This window comes from Muntiacus reevesi, chromosome 1, assembly GCF_963930625.1.
Source record: "Muntiacus reevesi chromosome 1, mMunRee1.1, whole genome shotgun sequence".
Taxonomy (NCBI): domain Eukaryota; kingdom Metazoa; phylum Chordata; class Mammalia; order Artiodactyla; family Cervidae; genus Muntiacus; species Muntiacus reevesi.
The window spans coordinates 217,151,702-217,173,866 of record NC_089249.1 but is presented as its reverse complement, the minus strand read 5'-3'; the positions used below and the strand labels follow the sequence as shown (position 1 = coordinate 217,173,866).

At 54.3% G+C, this 22,165-nt stretch overlaps 1 protein-coding gene and 1 non-coding gene across 2 annotated transcripts in view; both read left to right on the top strand.

The window, feature by feature from the left end:
• The window catches only part of COL23A1 (collagen type XXIII alpha 1 chain), a 378,625-nt gene extending 360,451 nt beyond the window's left edge, over positions 1-18,174 (top strand). Inside the window, exons 10-27 of the mRNA XM_065918326.1 lie at positions 93-128; positions 541-567; positions 2,232-2,285; positions 3,253-3,297; positions 4,711-4,788; positions 6,875-6,928; positions 7,540-7,584; positions 8,439-8,528; positions 9,296-9,358; positions 9,658-9,714; positions 9,980-10,006; positions 10,945-11,007; positions 11,092-11,145; positions 11,328-11,354; positions 14,181-14,234; positions 14,502-14,588; positions 16,542-16,580; positions 17,021-18,174. Of these exons, the coding sequence (XP_065774398.1) occupies positions 93-128; positions 541-567; positions 2,232-2,285; positions 3,253-3,297; positions 4,711-4,788; positions 6,875-6,928; positions 7,540-7,584; positions 8,439-8,528; positions 9,296-9,358; positions 9,658-9,714; positions 9,980-10,006; positions 10,945-11,007; positions 11,092-11,145; positions 11,328-11,354; positions 14,181-14,234; positions 14,502-14,588; positions 16,542-16,580; positions 17,021-17,023 (903 nt within the window). The 3' untranslated portion in view covers positions 17,024-18,174. The remainder of the gene's footprint in view (positions 1-92; positions 129-540; positions 568-2,231; positions 2,286-3,252; positions 3,298-4,710; positions 4,789-6,874; positions 6,929-7,539; positions 7,585-8,438; positions 8,529-9,295; positions 9,359-9,657; positions 9,715-9,979; positions 10,007-10,944; positions 11,008-11,091; positions 11,146-11,327; positions 11,355-14,180; positions 14,235-14,501; positions 14,589-16,541; positions 16,581-17,020) is intronic.
• A 290-nt stretch (positions 18,175-18,464) lies between these two features.
• Positions 18,465-18,536, top strand: TRNAE-UUC (transfer RNA glutamic acid (anticodon UUC)). The gene has a single exon. It is a non-coding gene; the product is annotated as a tRNA-Glu (tRNA).
• The last annotated feature ends 3,629 nt before the right edge of the window (positions 18,537-22,165 follow it).

Below are 22,165 nucleotides of genomic sequence, written 5' to 3'. Positions count from 1 at the left end.
CCAGCCCGGGATCTGGCAGGAGATACAGACTCAGGCGATTGTGACACCCCCACCTCACCCCACCTCAGTGCTCTTCTCTTATGCCTCCTCAGGGTCCCAAAGGAGCAGCTGGACAAGATGGTGCAACGGTCAGTATCCAGGGCATTTCAGAGGCCTGGGCAGGCAGGACCGTGGTTCAAAGCCCAGAAGCTCTTCTCCCCTGCACACCCACAGAGGGACTGGGCGTGCAGCCCAGCATTCATACCTGGGCTCTTGCCCCCCTCCCCACCATTGGGGAGCAGATGGGCCAGGACCCCAACCCCAGCAAAATTCTCACAACCCCACACCCCTGGGAGAGAGCCTGCAGTCCACTCATCAAGGCTTGGGATCTAATGCAGATTTCTGTCCAAGATACGAACAGGTGGCTCAGCTGGGTTCCAGAGACAGCTCTGCCACCCTCTGGGACTTGATGTCACCCTTTATAAAACAAGGATGTTAAGGAAGACAGCCCAGGTGCAGCCTCTGGGATGATGTCTAACACCCTTTCTTCTCTTGTTCCAGGGCCCAAGTGGACCCCCAGGGCCCAAGGTGAGTGCCTCTCACTCCTGTCTCAGGCCTGGGCATAGGAGGCTCCTTCAGCCCACCACTTTCTCCTCCTCCTCCCCCACTGAAACCAAAGCAGCAGGGTTAGAAGACCAAGTTCTATAACCTTGAACAAGTGACTTCATCTCCTCTCTGGGCCTCAGTTTACTGCCCTGTCAAATGAGATTATGATAGATTTTTCCTACCTTACCTTCACAGCAGGTTGTGAGGATTGAATAATAAAACCCATTAGCTTGTCAGCTCTCTTTTCTTCCTTCCTTGAGCAGCACCTGCCAGGTGGAAGGCAGGCTATGGTCCTCCTCCAGGAGCCAGGGCCCCTGGACTGGGCAGGAGAGAAAGTGGGGGGAAGGAGCTATCTTTAGTGAGCATCTTCTGGGAGCCGAGGGCCTTCAATGCATTCCCTCTAATCTCGAACCACCTTCTGAGACTGGGGGCATCACAGCCCCCATGAGCAGTGACTTGCCCAGGATCACTCAGCTTGGGAAGGACCAGGTCAGAGTGGAGTCCAGGACTATCAGCCCCATCACCCGTGCGAATCTCTCTGAGGAGCTCAGGGTCTATGGGCTATGCTGGGTGGAGGTCATCAGAGCCACTTCTACCAGTAGAGGAGGAGCCTGGTGTCCAGGTGGATCTGACCAGGGTGAGCCCAGTGTTTCTGGGAAGAAGATGGGGGCGTCTGTGGAGGGCCTTCTTGGCAGGGATGTGGGAAGTGGCTGGAGATAAAAGCAGGGGCTGGGCACAGCAGGACCAAACCCAAGTCCTCGCTGTGGGTAGCTGCTCTTACCTGTCTCAGAAGCCAGGATCACATTCATTCATTCATTCATTCATTCACTCATTCTTAGAGAAATACATCAAACACATAGAATTACTCAGGCACATCATTCGTTCCCACATCAAATTGGTTCTCAAAGTGTGATCCCTGGACCAGCAGTATCATCATCATCATCATTGGGCCTCATTAGACCCGCGTGTTTGGGGCCCAAAGGCACTGAGTCAGAGACACTAGAGGTGGACATGCTCTGTTCAAGCCGCCCTCAGGTGCTAACATGCACTTGGGTTTGGGAACCACTGACCCAGATTGATCTTCCCCCATTGTTTCCCATGGACGGGCCTCCTCCTCCTCATACTGTTCTCAGCATAGCTGTGCCCTCCTCCGAAGAGCCGTCCCCAGCCATCTCCTGAAGCCCACACTCCCCCTGAGTCCCTCTCTATCCCGCCATTCCTTTATATTCTCTTCCTGGCACATCCACTACCCAACATGAGGCTATGAATTTATCTGGATATTTCCTGGCCCTTGGTCTCCTCTGACCCACTGAGCAGGAATATTGTCTGCCTGGTCTGCAGAGGGTGCTCAGAGATGTTTGTTGACGGAGGGAATGAATTACCTCTCCTTCAGCCGATCCATTCCTTTTGCACACACCTACTCAGCTTGTGGGGACAGGGGACAGAAGTGGGTCTTACCCCACCCCTGCCCTAGAGGGAAAAGGAGGGTAGGGAGCACTGCCCTGCTGACCCAGTGTGATCAGTGCCATTACCAGGAGAGGACTGGTGTGCTAGGAAGTGCAGAGGGGGGATGGCCAGCTGACTGCCAGAGGACCCAGCCAATGCATCCAAGTCTGAAGGCTGCAGCCTCCACTGTTCTCTCTTAGGGGGATGACGGGATACCAGGCCAACCAGGGCTCTCTGGACCCCCAGGGCCCAAGGTAGGTACACGTCCCTCCTCCAGTGGTCCCCCTGCCTCCCATCTCCCCAGTTCCCACCTGCCTGGTGAAGCGCCTACCCAACCCTTTTACATCACAGGCATGTGGGCTGATGACCAGGGCAGGTCAGAGGGAGGCCAGCAGGAAGGCCAGGGTCCCACTCACCAACAGGCCTGGCAAATCATCCAGGCCACTGGCCTCCCCTTACACCCTCAAGTCCTCTGGCTCCCATCTCAGGTGGCCCCACTCTGCCCTTCCCCCGAGCCAGGAACTGGCTGTGTTCCCTGGTTCCTCATCCCCTTAAGACAACAGCCAAATCCTGGCCAGGCTTCTTCTAACCTGACTGAGCCCCTGAGCTTCTCCAACCAAAGCAGAAGGGGGCCTGGGGCCTGAGTCCTTGGGGCTGTGCTGAACTCACCACCCCCACCCCAGGGCAGGCTCGGGCAGGTTCTCAGGACCTCCTCTGGAAGCCCACAGAGCCTGGAAGCTCCACAGCAGATGCCTCTGTTGCAGGGCCAGTCAGGGAGCAAGGGGGCCTCAGGTAGAGAAAGGCACAGACAGAGCCCTGGAGCCCAAGGTGACATCATGTGAGCTGCTCTGGTTCCCGAAGGCCCATCCCGGAGGAGGCTGGTTTCACCTCCATTCTACCCTTTTGAGCTGGGAGTCCAGAAGGTCCCCGGCCCAAAGGTCTGGGCCCTGGCAACCAGAGGCTGGCCTGGAGTCAGGTGGCAGGTGGTCTCAAGTAGTGACAAGGCCTTCACCGTGTAGCCTTGGGCACCTGGGCCTCAGTGGCCCATCTTGTCTACACAAGAAGGGGTCAGAGGAGGGTCCCACAGTTCCTCCCTCAACTTGGGAGATGCCAGTCACAGCCATTCAGCCCTGTGCTCTTTGGGGAAGAGGGGACTGGAGGGGGCAGGGGAACTTTTGGCTTCAGCCATACACACCTGGCCGCAGCCACGTGTCTCCACAGGGGGAGCCCGGCCACCCAGGCACTGATGGAGCAGCGGGACAGCGGGTAAGCAGTCCCCCCACCCCAGCCACGCCAGTGAGATCCAGGGACCTGATTCCTTCCGAAGTCCCCGTCCCCAGATACCCCAGAGCAGCAGTGGTGCTCCAAGAACTTGGAGTCTTTTTTTTTTTTAATACTAATATTTCATTAGTGGATTGGGTTGTTTTTGTTTGTTTGTTTGCTGTTTAATCCTTAATACATGCTTTGGGTAAAATGTTCAATTGTGGATGTGGAAAGAAGAGTCCCATCCTCCTCCCTCTTCTCCTCCTCCCCAGTCAAGTGTCTGCCCTCCTAGACTCTTTTCCTTGGCACATTCAACATAGACTTCAATATGTCATGGATGGCGTTATCCTACATGACATATGGGGGCCTTGCCTTTCCCCCAGCCCCACTTCCCAATTCACCTCTGTCGCTGGAGCGCAGCCACCACAGCTGGTCCCAGATCTTTCGTGATGAGCCCCTATCAGCACACCTTGTTCTTGGCCCTGTGATCTCGAGCAATCACATCCCCCTCATGCTCCCACAGGCCGCCTCCCTCCTCCAAGACAAAGGTCTAAGCTGGCAGCCTGGTGGTGCAGATGGCCGGGGAATTGGGTTAAGCACTGAGTGTGGCAGTTCAGTGCACACCTTATGGTTCCATAAAGGCCATGACCGTGGAGGCAGCTGGCAAGTGAGGCTGTGGCTAGGTCTCTTCTCCGGTGCAGCCGGCCTCAAGCCTGACCGGAGTGCTCACGTCCCCTGCTGCTCTAGCAGAGGAGTCCAGGGGCGAGGGGAGGTTCAGAGGGGAAAGGTGAGGCCCACAGCAGGGCACACGTCTGCCTGTGTCGACAAGTGCATGTGCAGACACATACGTGTGGACATGTGCGTGGGTGGGTGTGGACTCAGAACCGGGAGTGAATGGGAGTGTCAGCACCTGATGCGTGCAGCCTCCCCCCAAGGTTAGGAAACTGAGGTACGAGGGCAGCCTCCAGCTGGCAGGTCTGTAGTTGGCCTGCACGGTGTTTGGGAGGGTTTGGGAGTTTTTGTTTGCCAACATTTAAAAATCTGAAGCACTTCATATCAAAGTCAGGCTCTCCGTTTTCTCTCAAGGACGAGCCTCCGTGGGCTTCGGTTCTCACGCGAAGGCGGATCACAGCCACCTCCAGACCTGGTGGAGGTGTGCTCCTCAGCCGGCCCCAGGCCTCCCCTCTCCCTCATGTAACCCCCTGCCTGGCCCGCAGAAAGCTCACTCAGTGAGCCAGGGTGCCAGTTCCTGAGAGAATTCGAGAAGACACCATGCTGGGGGCTGCCCAGGGTCCAGCTGAGACCTGGCCCACAGTTCACAGGCCTGTATGCAGCCCCAGTTACTAGGTTCTCGGGGTAAAACAAAAATGCCCAGCATGCTCTTCCCTGAAATTCTTCCTCCTCTTCCTGCCTCAGGGTCCCCCAGGCCTCAAGGGTGAACAAGGAGACACGGTGGTAATTGACTACGATGGCAGAATCTTGGACGCGCTTAAGGTAGCGTTCGTGGTGGACCCTTAGCATTCCTTTCCTGGGGGAATATCCGCTCACTTTGCACACTTTTTTACACAAGGGACCAGGGGTAGCTTAACACAGAGACTTAACACATATTAGATAACGTCACCAGCTACCTAATGTGGAAATCAGTACTGTGTGGAGTCCCACACGATGCTGAGAGAGCCACCGTAAATGGGCCCATGTGGCCCTGGGCTCCTCAGAGGCCAAGGCAAAAAAGGGCAGCCCACCCTTCAGAAGCAAGAGGCAGGGCCTCTCGGGGCCTTTCTAGGAACCAGAGGCTGGAAGGCTGGATCTGCTAACAACCATTGGGTGAGAAAGAAGAGTGTGGCAAGGCCTGCTCCAGGAGACTCGGGAGTTGTGTGGCCTCAGCCTTGTCCCGGCACTAGGCAAACCCGGGACCCATCACCAGTTGGAGAGAAGGGTAGGGGGCCAGCTGCTCAGAGGTACCGGGGAGAGGAGCTGGGGTGTGGGGAGTTGGTCCTCAAAGACTGGGGGTCAGCACCGAATCCCACCTGGGCTTCAATTTCAGCCATCTCCCACAGGCCTCAGGGACGCACAGGCTGATGGTAGCGGTGCCCACCCCAGACTTGCACGGCGAGGTGTGGCGTGACGTGGCCCAGGGGTGTGCCTGTGCGTGGTTGTGCCAGAGCCTCAAGGAGAAGCCCTATGAGTGCAGAGAAGGGGGGAGGTGGATTGTGGATGCCAGGCGGGGAGGATGAGTGGATTCGTTGGGCAGACATAGAGGGGTAAAGTTGAAAAACACATACTGAGGGGCAGGCTAGCTGGGGAATGGTGCAGAAGGTGGAGTCACTGGAGGCAGAGAGGCCACCGGGAAGGCAAGTGCTGGGCCTGAATCTGGAGGAGGGTGGGTGGAATGGAGGAAGGAGTAAGACCAGGGCATCTCAATGGAGGCACCGACAGGAAGGGGCAGGTTGCAAGTTATGGAACAACCTTAGTGTCCATCAACAGATGAATGGATAAAGATGTGTACACACACACACACACACACACACACACACACACACACACAGGAATACTACTCAGCCATTTAAAAAAATTGCCATTTGCAACAATATGGATGGATTTAGAGAGTATCGTGCTAAGTTAAATAAATCAGACAAAGACAAATACTATATGATATCACTTATATGTGAAATCTAAAAAAATACAACAAACTAGTGAACATAACAAAAAAAATAAGCAGATGCACAGATATGGAGAACAAAGTAGTGATGACCAGTGGGGAGAGGGAAGGGGGAAGGGGTGATAGGGGTAAGGGATTAAGAGGTACAAACTATTATGTATAAAATAAGCTACAAGGATATGTTGAATAACACAGGGAATATAACCAATACTTTATAATAACTATAAATGAGCATAACCTTGGACAGTGATTTGAAGCACTATATTATAGTGATTATAATATTATATAATATTGTATGTCATATATAGTATTGTATATCAACTATATTTCAATTTTTAAAAAGGAGGGGGTAGGTAGGTGAGAGGAGGTGAAGGGAAGAGGCCTGGGGCTTGCTGAACTGGGAGCTGGGTGACAGCAGCCTTTGTGAGGGGGCATGAGGCGGGGTGGGGGGCGATGGTGGGCAGGTGGCCTGAGGGAAGCCTGGGCAGGGACAGAAGCTTGGGAGTGAAGATACGGTCCCCTCCCCGAGAAACCAAGGGATGCCCGGGAGCAGCGCACAGCACCAGAGTTCACAGGAGAGGCAGAGAGTACAGTGCTGAGCCTCTGCTGGGGATATGATTTGGGGTTGGCTTTGAGTGCCAGCAGGGGTTGGATTTACATTTGCTTCTAGAGGCAGTGCAGAGCTATCATGGGATTGAGCAGGAGTGTATTGTGATGAAATGTATACTGAGGGCAGAGGGGCAGACACTGTACTGTCTTACTCAATACCTGGTGCCATCTGCCAGGCCTCCCCCAAGACGCAGGCCTGACCTGACTAGGTGGGAAGGGGGCTATATGATCTGTGGCCTCAGGATGGAGAGGTGGGTGGGCAGTGATGGGGAGGCCCCACCTAAACACTGACCCCTTGACTTTCACACACAGGGTCCTCCTGGGCCACAGGGGCCCCCAGGGCCACCAGGGATCCCCGGAGCCAAGGTCAGTGCAGACGTAACTGTGTGGTCCCCCCAGGTCTGTCTCCAGGGCCCGCCTCCAGGGTCTCCTGTCTGCCTCTGCCTCTCTCCCAGCACCTTGACCTGGCCTCTAGGGCTCAGAGGAAGTGGTTCTGCTCCTTCCTCACCAAGCAGGTTGCCTTCTTTCTGGCCCTGGCTTCTCCCTGCAATGCCTCATTCACACATATAATCCGTAAATGGGCCCCCTGTGATGTTACAAAGTCCTGAGGTTACAGAGTCATTCCTATGGCCTGTGTATATCGTTCACACCTGCCCACTTGGCTCAGGAGAAGAAGCCCAACTTTAAAATCAGGGAGGATCTGGTCCCGGCCATCATCCCTGGGCTATGTGGCCTGGACCCTCAGCTTCCACCTACCACAGCCATGGCCACACCTCCCCATAGGGACTGAGGAAATGAAGGAGGGGGTGGTTTGTGCCTGGCACTGTGCTAAGCACGCAGTGAGCTTCTTCCTGAAGGTCCAACCTCAGGGACCCAACCCAGGGCCAGTGTGCTGGTCAGAGGAGGCAGCCTGGCCACAAATCCCTGCCAGGGGTCGGGGCACCATAACCCCCACCTTGCTGTCTATTCCCTTCCAGGGCGAACTCGGATTGCCTGGTGCTCCTGGAATCGACGGAGAGAAGGTCTCTGGGCCTTTCATTTCCTTGGTGATGCTGTGCCTGATGCTGTGTCGCTGAGTGTGTGTGTGTGTGTGTGTGTGTGTGTGTGTGTGTGTGTGTGTGTCTGCACGCGTGCGTGCAGAGTTCTGAAAAACAGAACATTTGCTCTGGAGCCTGTGTGCAAATCCCGGTTCTGCCCATAGACCTCAGGCAAGCTACTCACTTTCTGGCAGCCCCGGTTCCTTGGTCCCTCCATTCCTGAAGGTGGTAAAAGGGCTGAGGGTTAAATAACGGCACACAGAACACACTCGAGAGTAGTGCCTGGCATATAATAGCAAAGAGTCATCTCACTGTCATTATTAGTATTAGTGTAAGTATACACGCATGTTTATGATACTGCCTAGATGGGACAGTGTCCGTGGGTATCTCTTAACATTTGTGGATGTGCCTTTAGCACTGGGTCCCTGGTGTGTGGCATAGAGTGGGCATTATACAATCAGTTGAATGAAGGACTGCAGCAGCAGCAGCAGCTGGTTGGGTGACTGAGGGATGGTTGGTTATATATGGGGTTGGGGGCTCTCATCATTGGCTCCTGAGATGTGAGCACAGAGTTGTCCCTGACCCCATGCACCCCCTCAGTAGCTACCCAGTCCCACTTGCTCCACCCCCTCTGCCCCCTACCCCACCCTGCAGCCCTGCTTGCAGTAAGACAGGCGGGGACTGCCCCTCTGTGTTGCCAGCCAGGCCCTTCTGTTCATCCATCACTTGGTCTGCAGGAGAGGACCCACAAGGAAGAAGGGAGGGTCTGGCCTGGCTTAGAATAAGCTCTGCATGGGGGGAGGGAAAGTGCCTACTGTATCTTGTTCTGTGATTTTCAGGGTCCCAAAGGACAGAAAGGAGACCCAGGAGAAGCTGGACCAGCAGGACCCAAAGGGGAAGCAGGAGAGATGGGCTTGTCAGGCCTCCCGGTAAGTAGCTGGGTAATCCCCGCTGCTACTTGCCCATATGAGGGTCCCAAGGTGAATGCATGCCCCCCCCACGGTGACTGCCCGGGGCTGGGACTCTGCGATCCTAGTCTCAGCCCAGTCTCAGCCCCAGCCCACTGGGCCTTTGAAGAAAGCGCCGGGATGCCCTGACTCGGAGCCCCCAGTTCCTCCCCTGCAGACAGACCTACCACTTACATGGAGAGGCCTCCTTAAGGTGAAATAAGGAGGCTCCGCTTAATGGCAGATGACTAGACGGGGAGCTCTGACAGCCCAAGTTTGCATCCTGCTCCATCTCACTGACTCTGGAACCCAGCACAAGTGACCTAACCTCCCTGGGTCTCAGTTTCCTCAGCTCTAAAATGGGGGTGATACCCTCCCCCTCCCACAAAGGGACACACAGCCAGGGCTGAGAATAGCGACCCACTGTCATCATCATTTTTATCATTGCTTTTGTCACGCGTGGCCAGATGCGAAGAGCTGCCACAACATCACGTCCATTGTCCATCCACAAGGCTCACTCGGCTAGAGAGCTGGTGCCAGGATTTGAACCCCGGGTCTTTGCTCCTAGAGCTCCTGGCTGCCCCACAGGAAGCAACTTATACTGCTGTTAAGATGCTCTCTGAATGCCCACTGATTTAGGGAAAGCTCCTGAAGATGCACTGCTTGATGGAGGAAGGAAGGGGAGGTGCTGAGCCCCATGGGTGGCAATTTTGGTGACAGAAAGGGCTCAAGGCCATCCTGTCCTGCAGGGTGCCAATGGCCCCAAGGGAGAGAAGGGAGAGTCGGCATCTGACAAGCTACAGGAGAGCCTGGTAAGGGGGCTGCTGAAGGTCTCTGCTGAGGGCTGGCTGGGGCCCTGAGCCTTGGGTCACAGGGCCACCAGGCCTGACCAAGCTCAGGGCAGTGAGGGGGGTGGGGGGGGGCGCGGCTCAGGCCCATCTTTGGACCCAAGGCCAGCACTGGGCCTCCCACCACAGTGCCTCCTGGGGGCAGTGTGGAGCTCAGGGCCCAGCACCTAGGGAGTGTTTCTCCAATGTCCGATGAGCTCAAGTGTGGGTAAGTGAGGGGTGGTGGGGCAAAGGACAACTAATCCACCTCTGACCCTTCCTAGGCCCAGATCATAGCAGAACCAGGGCCCCCAGGCCCTCCTGGTCCCCCAGGCCCCATGGTAAGAAAGTTTGGCTTGAAGCAGCTGGGATGTGGAGAGGGTGGCGGGCTTAGACCCAGAGGACAACAGGATACCCCAGGGGGGAGGAGACACATCAAGGCAGGCTGAGCAGAGTCCAGGTATGGGCTTGGGAGGCCAGAGTTCAGGGCCACAGGGCCAGTGAGTGGCCTGGAAGCCTCCGTGGCTGCTGCAAGAGGGCCTGGCCGGGAGGTCTGGATCCAGCCTGATGGCGTTTCTAATCTGGGGCTTTCTCGTCCTCCTCCAGGGCCTTCAGGGGATGCAGGGTCCCAAGGTGAGTTCTGAAGCATGGATAGGAGCCCAGCCCCTTGCTTGCTGCAGGCTCACAACCTGGCTGGTTCCCCAAATTCTTGCTCGTAGGCAAAGTGAGGGCCCTACACTCGGCCCCGGGCCAGCCCCGCGTCTTCCCATGGCCTGGCCATTCCCAAGCCCCTGCCAGTGTCCTCAGAGCTGGTGCTCCCCAGCCCACACTCAGCCTCTCCGTTCCCTGCCCCCTCCCCTCTTCACCCCTCAAGCGCACATCTGTCTCTCAACTGCCCACAGCCTGGATACAAACTCCTGGCTTTGGTGTATGTTACATAACATCGTGTCCTCTGCTCTCCAATTAAAACTGTGAGTGTGGTCTGCCCGTGTCCCCTCACCCAGGGAGGCCAGCTGGCCTCACTGCATCTCCCTCGTTTACCCTGGGGGAGCCCACATCTCCGTACCCCCAGCTCAGAGGCCAAGCGGGGCCTCAGAGTCATGAAATCCCAGAGCTGAGTGGGGCCGAGCATGTAGCTTGAGCAGATGTGCGGCTTCTGGTTCTGTTTTATTCCGAGGCCTCCCCAGATCATGTTTAGAATAAACAGCTGCTGTCAGGGATGAGGTCCAAGACGGGGACTCAGAAACCCAGTGGCTGCTCAGCCCTGCCACTTCCTGCCTGTGCAAGTGGGCCTGTCCCTGCCCGTCTCTGTACCTCTCTTTCCTCATCTGTGAAATGGATGTGACCATAACCCACCATCCAGGATTACTGAAAAAGCCCATGTGTAAGAAAAGATAAAACATGCACACCCACATTCTGATATTTGCACAAAAAGGAAGTCAGGGCTAGGCCTGTCAGAGCCTGGAGTCTGTCCCTCTGCCCTGCACACCTCACCTCCCGGTCAGGCCCCAGGCTTTCCTGTTCTGCCATCTCTCTGGCCCCCTTAACTGGTATTTCCCCTTTGCTTCCAGGGCTTGGATGGAGCAAAGGGAGAGAAGGGCTCGTCGGGTGAGAGAGGACCCAGCGGCCTGCCTGTGAGTGTCATGAGCCTTGATCATCCTTAGAGGGGCTAATTTCTGTAACAGTCATGACTCTTGACACATTCCTTTTCCACCCAGGGGCCAGCTGGCCCACCAGGCCTTATTGGGCTGCCAGGAACCAAAGGAGAGAAGGTAACCACCTTCCTTTAATGCCCCCCAACCATGGTATCACTCAGTCCTGGGGGCTCAACCCCTACGCTTCACTGGTCCCTGGGGCCAGAGTTCAGGTTCTGTGGACAATTCACAGGGCTGTGAATTGTGTTCCCAGCACCTCCTTCTCAGCCTCCTCACATCTCCTCTTTGTCTCTTCTCAGGGCAGACCCGGGGAGCCAGGACTAGATGTAAGTAGCTCACCACCCACTGTGGCTGGGTCTCTCCCATGTGTAACTTTTGCCCTCATGCTGCCCATACAGAAACTTGATCTGGATGGCTTGGATGTGTCCCCATTCCCCATGGCTGGGACTACAACTGACTGGTTCCACCCATGTCCACAATGCCAAATCCAACACATAGCCCAGAGTAGGTGCCTGCTTGATGGATGGATGGGTGGTTGAGTGGATGGTGGATGATGGATAGAGTAGGGAGGATGGGTGGGTGGAGGGATGGGTAGAGGAAGGATGGGTGGATGGTATGTAAATGAGTGATTGATGTAAGCGAATGATGGATGATAGATGGTGGATGGATGGATGATAGCTGGACAGATGACAGATGGAGGATGATTGAGGATGGAGAGTGGATCCATTGGAGTAGGGAGGTAGGAAGAGCAATGAGGAGCATGTTGCAATATCCTGGTGAGAGATGATAAGGCTTCAGCTATGGCAGTACTGCAAGAAGGAGGGGAGGAGAAGTATTAATCCAATGTCGATTGGGTCAAGTATCTTTTGGTTGCAAGAGACGGGAAACACAAGTTAAATTGGTTTAAACTAACTCAACTGAAAAACCCATATGTGTGACATATAGATCCAGGGCTCAAGTATGTCAACACACCCCAACCTCTACCCTCTCTTGTCTCTTCTTCCTCTTGAATTCTTCAAATTTCCACCTGATGATGAGATGGAGCCAAGGACTCCAAACTTGCATCACTCTAAGTCCAAATCCTGGAGGAAGGCATTTGCCTCACTCTCTACTCTTTGAGAAAAAAATCTCATCAACTCTCATCAGCCCCAGCTGGGCCAATGCTGAAGTGTCACTTGGCCATAAGAATGCAGTTCCCTAACTGGCCAGACCTGCTTATAATGCTCCATCCTGGATCTGGGGGTAGAGTTGGTGAATTGTGAGAAGGGAGAGTGGTTCCCAGGAAAATCAGATAGCTATTGCAAGGGAAATGGTGACCAGATGCAGGTAGGGCTGCAAGGACTCTGGTGCCTACCCTAAACTTTAGGGAGAAAGTGTCATCCTACAGACAGGAAGAGGAAGAACTCTAAGCTGAGTTTCTGACTGGAAGGTTCCATTGATGTTCCAGGAGAAGAAGACACTACTGAATCCAGCTCAAGCTGTGGACCCAGAGAGGCAGTAGTGGTGGAGAAAAGGGACTCTATGCCCGCAGTACTGTGGCCACTGTGGTCCAGTGGTTAAGACTGCATACTTCAATCTGGGGGCAGGAGTTTGATCCTGATCCCTGGTCAGGGAACTAAGATCTCACATTCCACATGGTGAGGCCAAAGTAAAAAGTCAGCCCACTCCAATGGGCCCAGCTGAAATGGGGAATCTGCTTGGAAGACTTTCCTGACCTCACACCTGGACAGAAGAGTCCCTCTTCCTGTTACCCCATGGTGTCTGGTTCAGATCTCTATCACTGAGTATTGATCATCATCTTCTGCACCCCACTGCCTGTCATGTTAAGCTCTGTACCTTTGTACTTGCGGGGTTCTAACTTATGGAAGTGACTTAGTGATGACACAGGTCAAATGCCTTTGAAAGAAGAGCTTATTGCTTACAGTTCTCAAGGAAAGGGCATGCCCCACATGGGACCACATGGAGACGTAGTAGTTTTGGTTGGCAGGCAGAAAGGAGTGGGGGAGAAACTTAGGGCAGGGATTTTACTGGCATTTCTCTAGGGAAAGCAAGGCAAAGCAGAGTCAATAGTTTAGGATTGGCTTGTTTGAATAATCCTGGCAGGCTTTGGGCTCTAAGGGTGGTCTCTAGTTGCCTGCTACCTGGCCCTGGGATGATTTGGGGCAGGGAAAATATTGACTTAGTATGTAAGTTAGATAGAGGAGGTTGTTCCAGGATTGGTTGGTTTACATCTGAAAAGCATGCTCCCTGCCTAGCTCTTTGCTATATCTAAGGGTTGGCTACCTCTGGGAGAGGCAGCCTTTCCCCAGCCAGCAAGATTTTGATGATATCAATACATCAGAAGATACAGAAAATAAACAGCATAATAAATGTAAGAGTGTGCATGCTAAAGTTGCTTCAATCATGTCTGACTGTTTGCGACCCCAGGGACTGTAATCCACCAGGCTTCTCTGTCCATGGGATTCTCTAGGCAAGAATACTGAAATAGGTTGCCATGCCCTTCTCCAGGGGATCTTCCCAATCCAGGGATCAAACCCAGGTCTCTTATGTCTCCTGTATTAGCAGACGGGTTCTTTACCATTAGTGCTGCCTAAGAGGGAACTCATCAAATCTGGTTTTCTGCCCTCAGCAGTCAGCCTAAAGCCCAATTCCTAGTGGATGCTTAGAAATGTTGACTGGGAAGAGGGACAGATGAACAAATGGGTGGATGAGTAGGTGGGTGCATAAGAGTTTCAGCCAAGCGCAGAGAACAGAGAGCACCATCTCTTGGCCTGCTGAAGATGGTGATATAAACTTCCATGGGCTTCCTGTGTCTCAGTCCCCAGCCGAGCCTGGGCCAGTGTCTGCTGCACCTGACTTGACCTAACACAAAGCTCTTTGCTAGCAGTTCTGCCTGAGGGCTTCCACCCAGAAACAGCAGTGGTGTTCTACTTTGGAGGAAGCCATGCCAGTGTCCTGACACCAGGCTTTTCTCTGCATCATCCTCATACCCAGCATCTGTGTCCCCTAGGAGCCAGGGATGGTCCAGCTTGTACCATGGATATGTGTGGAGGGAAGGGGCAGAGGTGGGTGGGAGAGGTAGAGAGATGAAGAGATAACCAGAACACACCTCAAACTTCATTGTCAGGTTTAACCTTTAATCTTTTTGACAGGGTTTCCCTGGACCTCGAGGAGAAAAAGGAGATCGGAGTGAGCGTGGAGAGAAGGTGGGGGAGGTGGAGAGAAAGTGAGGGGCAGGAGGAGAGAAGGAGGGAGGCAAGCAAAGAGAAGGAGGGAGCAGGTGGAAAGGAAAGGACATGGAGGCAGGAAGCCAGCAGAGAGGAGGCAGGGGTGGGCGGGAGAGGAAGGCTGGAGAGGCTGGTCTGTGGGCAGCAGGGCAGGGGGCTGCCGGCCCCAGGCCCATCTCTCTAAGGGACATTGGAGGCACCTGGGCCTGGCAGCCGCCATCACACCGCATCTTCCTTCTTGCCCAGGGGGATCGCGGTGTCCCGGGTCGGAAAGGAATGAAAGGCCAGAAGGGCGAGCCGGGACCCCCAGGCCTGGACCAGCCATGTCCTGTGGTACGTGTTGGTGAGACATAGGAGGCCCCAACCCAGGTCTTTGCAGTCCTCGGAGCTCAGTTGCAAGTCCCAGAGGCCCCATGGGCCCTGCTCTGGGGTGTCCACACTGCTGGGGCTACCCTCTAATCTCTACCATCCCTCTCGCTCTGGTCGTAACTCCTCCATGGGCAAGGCCCAGGGACCCACCCTGTCTAGAAGATGGAAGCCCGATCAGGGACAGAGTCTGATTGCCACGTCACTGCTCCTCTTTACTCAGCTTCCTTGGACCTAAAGGGAGATGGAACCACCCTTCCCTCTCTGAGGGTCTGTCCTGTCCCAGAGGAGGCTTGTGCTGGTCTGGGTAGCTGCACATTCACCCCTTGCATCTCCTCCGCGTGTTCCAAAGCCCTTTCCCCTCACAGCCTTTCTCCTTTCCTGCTTTTTTACCACAACTTCTTGTGGCCCCCCAGACCTGATATCTGAGATAACCAAAGTTTAGTCCTCTTCTTCTAGAAGGCAGGGAAGGTTTCCATGTCAAACTCTTCCAGTGGAACTCAGAAAAGACAGGAAAAACAACTGAGTTTCCATATTGAAACTCACCAGTTACTCACATCCCCCCATCTCTGCTGGGGTTGTGGGGAGGGGGGAGGAGCCATGTTGTGTATCCCCTTCCAGAGGGGCAGGGCCAGGGAGCCCCAAAGTCCAATCTTCTGACCTCAAATGGGTCATTTAGCCCTCTGTTCCTTAGTCTCCTTATCCATGCAACAGGGGTTCTAATCCCTACCTCCAGATGGCTTGAAGGAGGCAATGGGTAAAAACAGGAAGAGCAGGGGGGAGGCAAGCGCCACTAAAAGGACCAGGGCCAGCAGGGGGACAGGGTGGCCCGGCCCCAAGCCCCAGGCCCTGGATCAAGACTTCCCTCCACGTCATTAAGCCTTTGTCTCTGAAACAGGAGAATCTTAAATGCCGAGGCAGGCGAGGGGCGCCAGGTTCCAGGGGCCTGGCCAGGGGCGGTGGAGCCTGCCCTGCGGTATGCAGCCTGGCCTGCCGTGTGCTGTGTGTTGTGCTGTGCTGGGCCTTCTGAGCTGCCTGTGCCCGCGGCCCTGCCCTGCCTTCCTTTCCATTCTGTCCCTCCTCCCCACTTCCCCTTGGGTCCCAGCCTCAGCTCCCAGGGATGCATGAGAGTGCTGGGGGGGGGGGGGGGGGGGGCGTGCTCCCCCGTGTCCATGGTCTGCCTCTGTGCTTCAGAACAGAGTGAAGTCTTGTCCACTATGGCGTCCTCCAGGGATGCTAGGCTGACTGACGGGTCAGCCTTGGTCCATCACCAGCTCTCCACCTCCAGGCCGCCTGCTTGTGTCTGATGCCTCCAGACTATTCCCACTCCAACCACCCACACACACACCCCCACACCACCCCCCACACACACACACACCTCCCCACCCTAGCCCAGTGTCCACCCTGACCTCAGCCCATCCTGTCTGCTACTCAGATCCAAACACAGGGACTAGGACAGGCCAAAAGGCAATCCCATTTCTTGGACTGTCCTTCAGATATTCTTGGACACATGTCTGAAAGCTCTCAGGACCACAGGGTGAGCTGCCAGAACCAGCATCACAGCTGCCAGACAGAAAGACACACAGGTGCTCGGTGGGACCAGGGCCAGGCCTGCCTCTGGCCTGGGGATGTCTAGCACGATGCCCTGTACTCCGTGGTGTCCTGGTTCCGTCTACAGCTACTCGTGTCCCAGCAAAATCCATGGGGGCATGCTTCGAAGAAGCACCGAGGGGGGCTATCATGTCCCATGACCTGACTACCCCGGTGGACGGGGCAGGCATTCAGGCCCTGCCTCAGTGGGGTCCAGTGGCCTCAGCTCCCTGGGCTGCAGCTAGCTCCTCCTGGGGCAGGAGTGTGTGGAGCACAGGGAGGTGCCGACCAGCCCTGCCTCCTTGTCACTGAAACCTTCTTCCCTTCCAGGGCCCCGATGGACTGCCTGTGCCTGGCTGCTGGCATAAGGTAACTTTCAGGGACGAGTCTCCAGGGCAAGCTAGGAGGAGTGGGGGAGCCAAGGGAACCCTGGGGCTGTGTGCCTGCCGCTCCCTACATCGTGATGGAACAGCCGAGTCCCCCCAAGTAACCCTAGATTTGACTCTTCCATCGTGTGGCCCAAGGCCCGGGGTTGTGATCCTGGTTGTGAGCAAACCACCCTCTTGGTCATACAGGGCTCACTCAAGCCCTGGCCCAGCCAGGGCAAAGCCATCAGCCCCTGGGACTTTGTCCACACTGTCCTTCTCCCACCCCAAGAGAGGGTGGAATTCAGGAGGTTGCGATGAGAGGATTGGGGGGCCATACCTCTTCCCAAGGAAATAGGCAGGACAGGGATACCCAGATCAGAGGCAGGGCTTCTGGGGCCCCCCAGTTCCCTCCTCACCTTTAGTCTTTCTCTCCTTTTCTAGTGATCCTGAGCACGCAGTTTACAACCTGTATAGATCCATATGGACATTTTTAATTTTTGTAAAAACAAAACAGTAATATATTGATCTTTTTTCACGGGATGCATCACCGATACCTGTGGCCTTTTAACGGAGAGTGTGCCTAGCCCAGCCCCAGGACAATCAGTGTGTGAAGCTGGCAGGAAAGCGGACAGGCCCCCTGGGGGCGCTGTGTACTTGCTGGGCTCCCTCGGGGCTTGGCTTTCCCAGGAAGGAGATGAAGGTAAATTGCCTGGCTCAGGAGAGGCTGCAGAGAGGCCAGGTTGGGCTTTCGACCGAAAGCAGAGACTGAGAGCAGAGACTCCGGCTGTTCCGCTGCCCTGCATCAGCCTGCCCTCTGAAGCTCTGGAGCCCCGGAGCCATGCCATCCACGAAGGCTCGTGGCATGAATGGCAGACACAACTGATCGTGGCCTCTCTGGCCTCTGCACTCAGCCACAGCCAGCTGCCCACCACTCTGGGCCCCCTTGGGCCCTGGCTTCACCAGGGCAGGACTCCCACCCATCACTCATAGCTGGAGCTGTGGGAAGCAACCTAAGTGGGCTGAGCTCCCATCGAGTGCCGCAGGCCGCAGGAACCAGCCTGCCTGCTGTGAGAACAGGTGTCCTCTGGTCAGGAGTGAAGGCCAGACTCTGTGATCAGCACCACGTGGACCCGGCAGCAGGGAGCCCTGTGATCCTCGAAGGCGGAGGTCCCAGGCTGGAATGTCTACTGTTTCCTGTTTTTCACCGCAACCCTACCACATGAGGGACGTGATGGGACTGCCAGCCTGAGCAGATGGACCGCCAGCTCAGAGTCTGGACCTCAATGACCCCAAGTCTCCCCACCCAGGGGATCTCTGGTCAGCCTGCCAAAAATGGGTCCTCTGAGTGAGCTATGCAAATGAAAAGAGCTTCAGGGCTGCTTCCACGCCTGTCTGAGTAGGCGGCCTGCGCCCTCAGCCAATGATGCTCTGAGAAGAGGTCCCCCCCCCGCCCCCGACAAGGGGCCCCGGCCACCAGCTCCAGACCAACTACTTGCCTCCCCTCTCTGTGTAGATGGATATTGTTGTGTGTAATAAATCACAAATGTGTGTCTGGGTATGTCTGTCCTTGCAGACTGCCCCTAGGGCCATCCCTAGGTGAGGTTTCAGCTTGGTCATTGCTGTGTGGGGAGGGATAAGAGAACTCTCCCTGGACCAGAGCCACCTCCAGAAACCAGAATAAGTATTTCAGGCTCAAGGCAAAGATGGGGTTTGGAGTGAGGAAGACACAGACTCAAGGCCTAGCCCTGCTAACATACCAGCTGAGCCCTCTGTCCAGTCACCCATGTCACTGAGCCCCTGTGTGTTCTCTGATCTGATGAGCCATGACTACTGCATAATAAATCACCCCAAAATCTGTTGCCTTAAAATAATGATCCTTGGGAATTCCCTGGTGGTCCAGTGGTGAGGACTTGGCACTTTCACTGCTGGGGCCTGGGTTCAATTCCTGGTTGGGGATCTAAGATCCCGTAAGTCACGTAGCATGGCCAAAAACAAACAAACAAACCAAGAAAAAAAAAAAAAGATTCTTTCTCTTTCTGTCTTATAGTTCTGGGAGTAATGGGCTCAATTCAGCAGCTGTCACTCAAGCTTTCCCACACCCGGTAGTTGATGTTGGCTGGCCTCTGATGGCCAGCACACCTCTGTGTGTTCTGGGCTTCCTCACCATAAGGCTGTTGGATTCCCAAGGTGAATGTCCCAGGCGGGCCAGATGGAGTCTGTGTCACCTTTTGCAACCAAGCCTCAGAAGTCATACGGTGTTACTTCCTGCCAGAATCAGAGGTTCACCCTAATTCAAGGGAAAACTGTCGATGTCATATTTTAAAGAGAAAATGTGGGATAGGAGATCTTGTTTCAGTCATCTTAGAAAATTCTACATCCCAATTGGTCCTTAATCCTGGGAGAGGGGTCCAGCGATTATGCCCATTTCTCAGGTGGCAAAACCAGGCACATGATGGGGGCTGCCATGATGGTATCCCAGCCTTCTCCCTCCAAGAACTGAAGCCTAAGGAGGTCATGGTATGAGCAGTACCCCCAGGCCCCACCATGTGGCCTCCTAACTAACAAAACAGGTCCAGCCACATGCTGGCTGAGGAGAAGGAATAGGTCAAATCTCTGCCCCTGTTTCCCTCAGCTGTTGGGAATAAATGGCAGGCCATGCTGCTCAGCCAGTCGTGTGGGTCACCAGGGAAGTCAGTAACATGAAAATGAAGGAAAACACAGAGGGGCTGTGATGAGTGATGGAGACCATTGGACATCCAGGTGTCCTTTGGAGCTCCAGCATCACTGCACACATCTCTGTCAGTCATCCCTCCAGTATTCTTGGGCTTCCCTGGTGGCTCAAACAGTAAAAAATCTGCCTGCAATGCGGGAGACCTGGATTCGATCCCTGTGCTGAGAAGATCCCCTGGAGGAGAGCATGGCAACCCACTCCAGTGTTCTTGCCTGGAGAATCCCCATCGACGGAGGAGCCTGGCTGGCTACAGTCCATGGGGTCACAAAGAGTTGGACACGACTAAACGATTAAACACAGTATAGCACACCACCCAGGTAACTCACTGGATCCCCTCACCAGCCTGTAAAGGGCGTATGTGGTTGGTATCACTATTTCTGCCTTACATGTGGGGAAAGTGGGGTTCCAAGGAGTTAGCCCCCTACCCAGGGATGCACAGTCAGGATGCAGTAGCAGGCTTGGGGCATCAAACCGAGGTTCTTGGATATCTTACAGTTTGTCTTTCCAAAATTATTTGGCAGAGCATGGAGTCTATGGGGAGCACCATGATGCTGGGTGGGCAGAACTTCATGAGAGTAGAAGCCACATGTTCCCCCTTCCCCAGATACCTGGGTGGTGGCGGGGGTGGGGGGGGGGGTCTTTCCTGCTCTTTTGGGCAGGACAGGGCCATTCATGGTCCATTGCTGCCCTCTTCTGGCCTTGTGCTGTATATTCTCAGGTTTTGCAAACTTCCAAATTGAGAGTCTGTAGAGTCCTCCAAGAGTTTGGGGTAGGGGCAGCAAACTATACAATAGTGATTGACTTGCTGCAGTCCCAGCAGAGACACGAGGAGCACGCTGCCTTAAAACTGAGGCTTCAGGATTGAGGACCTCATGTTCCCCTGCCAAGAAGGGCAGCTGTGCCTCCAACTACCCCTTCCAGAAGCAAAAGAACACATTTTTGGAGCCCCACTGTGTGCCATAGCATATAAACTAGTCACAAAAATTACTTCCCCCTTTTGCAGATGAAGCTGAGGCCAGAGAGGAGTGGGCTTACCCCAGTCTCCGTCCTCCTGATCCCTAGAACACTACCAGAAATGCATGGTTTGCTTTTGGTTACCACAATGATTGGGGGACACTCCTGGCATTAGTGGGTAGGGCCAGGCACATCAAACATCTGAAATGCAAGGGACAGTTCCGCCCATTGATGAACCATCTCAGTGAGAATGCCAATGCTGCCTGCGTTGAGAAACACATGCCTTAACTTCAAATCTTAACTCAGCTACTTCCTCTCTTCCCCTGCCCCACTGGCCTCCGATGCCACCTCAAAGGTCGGACATGAGAGAATGGGCACAGGAGTGCTTAGCATGGGGCCAGAGGAAGAAAAGAGTGGGCTTTTCTGAGCAGGAAGAGGGAAGGCTTCCTGGTGTTGTCCTGCCCCTCTTGTAGATACTTTCAGCCCAGGAAATGGCCAGTCCTGGTCTGACTTCCACCCTCCTGACTCTGGACATCCCAGGAGTAGGTGAAATGTGAGCTGGGCCTGACTGTGGCCTTCTCGCCCTCTTCCTCAAAGCTGGAAAAGTTCCTGAGGTAACCTGACTTCTCTGAGCTGTCCTGAGTCACAAGACAGGCTTATGTTTGGGCTCAAGACAGGGACAAAGATAGGCCCCTCACAAGACTCTCAGACTCCCTCTGCCACACAAACACATACACACGAGCATACTCCTGCCTACCTGCTAAGTTGCTTCAGTCGTATCTCTGCGACCCCATGGACTATAGCCCACAGGCTCCTCTATCCATGGGATTCTCCAGGGAAGAATACTGGGGTAGGTTCTCATGCCCTCTTCCAGGGACATCTTCCCGACCCAGGGATCAAACCCACTTCTTCTATGTCTCCTGTATCAGCAGGTGGGTTCTTTACCACTAGCACCACCTGGGAAGCCCACAAGCATACACATTACATATACAAAGTTGGAACTGCATGATGTACAGACATCTATGGGTCTCTCTACCAAAGAAGAGGATCAAATCCATTGAGAAAACCAGTGACCACATTTCACATACAGGGAGGGGGGCTTGGCCCTCAGAAAAAAAGTACACGCCATAAGCAAACTTCCTTGGTTAATTTGGGAGGAATTTTTTTCAAGAATCATACCTAAAGTTTAATTCAGCTTTACATTTAAAAGTAAGAAACTTCATTCTGTGTGTGAATATGAAAAAGTTCTGGAGATGGATGGTGGTGCTGGACGCACCTGAGTGTATGCCGTTAATGCCATTGAACTTGTACACTTAAAAATGTTAAAATGGGGACTTCTCTGGTTGCCCAATGGTTAGAATCTACCTTCCACCACAAGAGATGCGGGTTCGATCCCTGGTGGGGGAACTAAGATCCTGCATGCCACAGGGCAACTAAGCCCTCACGCCTCAACTAGAGAGCCTGTGTGCTGCAACTAAGACCCAATATAGCCAAAAATAAAATATTTTTTAAATGTTAAAATGGTAAATTTTGTTGTGTATATGTTACCACAATAATGAAACTCCAAATATTCTTTAATAAATGCCTTAAGTAGGAATTCCTTGGCAGTCCACTGGTTAGGACTCAGCACTTCACTGCTGGGACCCAAGTTCAATCTCTGGTTGGGTAACTAAGATCCCACAAGCTGCACAGTTCAGCCAAAAAAAAAAAAAAAAAGCTTTAAGTCTTGGAGAAGAAATGAAGAAATCAGCAATGAGGGGGTGAAGCAGAAGGCTGAGACTCGTAAAGAGGTGACAAGAAGGACAGCAGGAGCCTCCCCTTTCTCCAGCCTGCTCAGGCCACCCAGCTCAGGCTGCAGCCTCCCGCCCTGGTTCTAGGCTTCACGAGGGCAGAAAGTTCCC